Source organism: Crocuta crocuta, unplaced genomic scaffold (assembly GCF_008692635.1).
Source record: "Crocuta crocuta isolate KB4526 unplaced genomic scaffold, BGI_CrCroc_1.0 scaffold11, whole genome shotgun sequence".
Classification (NCBI taxonomy): domain Eukaryota; kingdom Metazoa; phylum Chordata; class Mammalia; order Carnivora; family Hyaenidae; genus Crocuta; species Crocuta crocuta.
The window spans coordinates 5,659,788-5,661,691 of NW_027528624.1; the positions used below are offsets into that span (position 1 = coordinate 5,659,788).

The 1,904-nt window shown below is 53.6% G+C and overlaps 1 protein-coding gene across 3 annotated transcripts in view; it reads left to right on the forward strand.

Moving 5' to 3' along the window:
* Nucleotides 1-1,904, forward strand: part of LOC144224187 (solute carrier family 22 member 1-like) — a 33,051-nt gene that overhangs the window by 6,929 nt on the left and 24,218 nt on the right. For all 3 annotated transcript variants that reach the window (XM_077755061.1, XM_077755060.1, XM_077755062.1), the window contains exon 3: nt 463-617. In XM_077755061.1, the coding sequence (XP_077611187.1) occupies nt 463-617 (155 nt within the window). The remainder of the gene's footprint in view (nt 1-462; nt 618-1,904) is intronic.

A 1,904-nucleotide genomic window follows, 5' to 3' on the forward strand; every position in this document is an offset into this window, starting at 1 on the left:
CGGGGGGGGGGGGGGGGGGGAATGAGAAGGAACTAATCCTCAATAGTTACACCATGAGAACTGAATGTTTCCCCGGAAAGGTTTTTGAGGCCGCTGGTAAGATTAGCACGGGGTGCGCCCCGCCAAACGCTGTTAATAATAACACAGGCTGCCAGATAGAAAGGCAATGAGAGGGGACCCGTGGGGGACCCTGCAGAGCCACCCGGGAGCCATCCTCCTTGGCTGAGATGCCAGATGGCTGCGAGCACCAGGATTCCGGTTCCTCTGTCCTGTGTGACTTAATGAACCTCGGATGGGCCGCTGTTCCCTGAGGACGACTAGGTCGGGCCCTGAGGGGGGACGGTCCCTCAGGAGAGCAGTGACGCGTGCCTCCCGATTGGGACCCTTGCTGCCCTGTGGGGCCCACCTGACCCCCAACACTCAACGGCCCCGCCTCACGTCCCTGCCTCCTTGCCTCGAAAGGTTTGGCCGCAAGTTATGTCTCCTGGCCACCAGCCTCGCCAGTGCCATCTTGGGCGTCCTCACGGCCGTGGCGCCAGACTACCCGTCCCTGGTGCTGTTCCGCCTGCTGCAGGGGCTCGTCAGCAAGGGCAGCTGGACGTCTGGTTACATCCTGAGTAAGTGTCCGCAGGGCTGACGTTCTGCAGAGGTCAGGTGGGCGTGAGCAAGGGGACGGGGCCCACGTGCAGGTGGGTTTTGGGGGGAGAAGGGATGTTTGCAGGGTCTAGAGAAACTGTGGTCACTCTAGTTGCACGTGATAGTGTGACTGGGACACGGGCACTACGTGGGGATGGCCTTCCTCCCTCCCTCCCTCCCTTCCTTCCTTCCTTCCTTCCTTCCTTCCTTCCTTCCTTCCTTCCTTCCTTCCTTCCTAACTTCATTCTTTTGTCTGAGAGTCACTTAAATTACCACTTAAATAGATCAATCTTTCCATATCAACTCATCTATTTGGAAAAAGATCATGTGTTGGAATGGAAACATTTGGAAAAAGTTGATGTGTTTACAGCAGGGGAAAGGCAGGAAGGGGAGTCAGGGAAGGGAGTATTTAACATTTTAAATATGAAAGAACCAGCATGTCCTGAAAAGAAATACAACTCAACTGGTTTGAACCACTTGAAAATCAGAAGAGAAGAAGACAAAGAGGAAAAAAGAGAAGGGACAAACTTTTTTTTCCTACATACTTTTTTTTCTTTCAAATTTTTCTCTGAAGGGTAAGAAGAAAGAATGAAAATTACTTTCTTGGAAGGAAGTAGTATAGAAGAGCCGTCTATGCTTTCCTCAGCACATAGGTGGGCACATCAGGCAGCAGTGAGGACAATCCACAGTTTTGCTCATTGTAGAGAACAGAAAAGAAACAATGAGGTCCTTCCCTCTCTGAAGATGCTATCCTATGTCTTGGCATTCTGGGAAATGGTTCATTAACCAAGAGAAAGCAGGTTTCTCCCCCGAGAAACTGTGTGCTTAATGGGTTCAGTACATACGTACTGGCCATGTGTATGTTCAATACGCGCTATTTGGCACATGGTTAGGGAGATGAACTTGGCATTGCACATTGCACATCGGCTGACCATCATGTGATCGTGGGCGAGTTCCATAATCTCGGGCCTCGATGCCCTCATGCGGGGACGGGGGTGGGGGTGGGGGAAGGTTGGCGGTACCCTGAGCAGATGAGCCACGTGGGTGGGGCTCGGAGCAATGCCTGCACTGTGCTGGCCCCGCCCAGTTGCTCTCTCTGTAGGGGAGGCGCTAGGGCGGGGCTGGGGCACTAAGCCGGAAGAGGCATTCCTTCCTCCCTGCCAGGAGCTCATCTGCTAGAAAAGACAGATGCCCAAGCGGGTACCTGTCCGGACAGGGTGAGGGCCACACCTCCTCTGAAGGCTTTCCCCACTGGCTTGCAGGTCCTC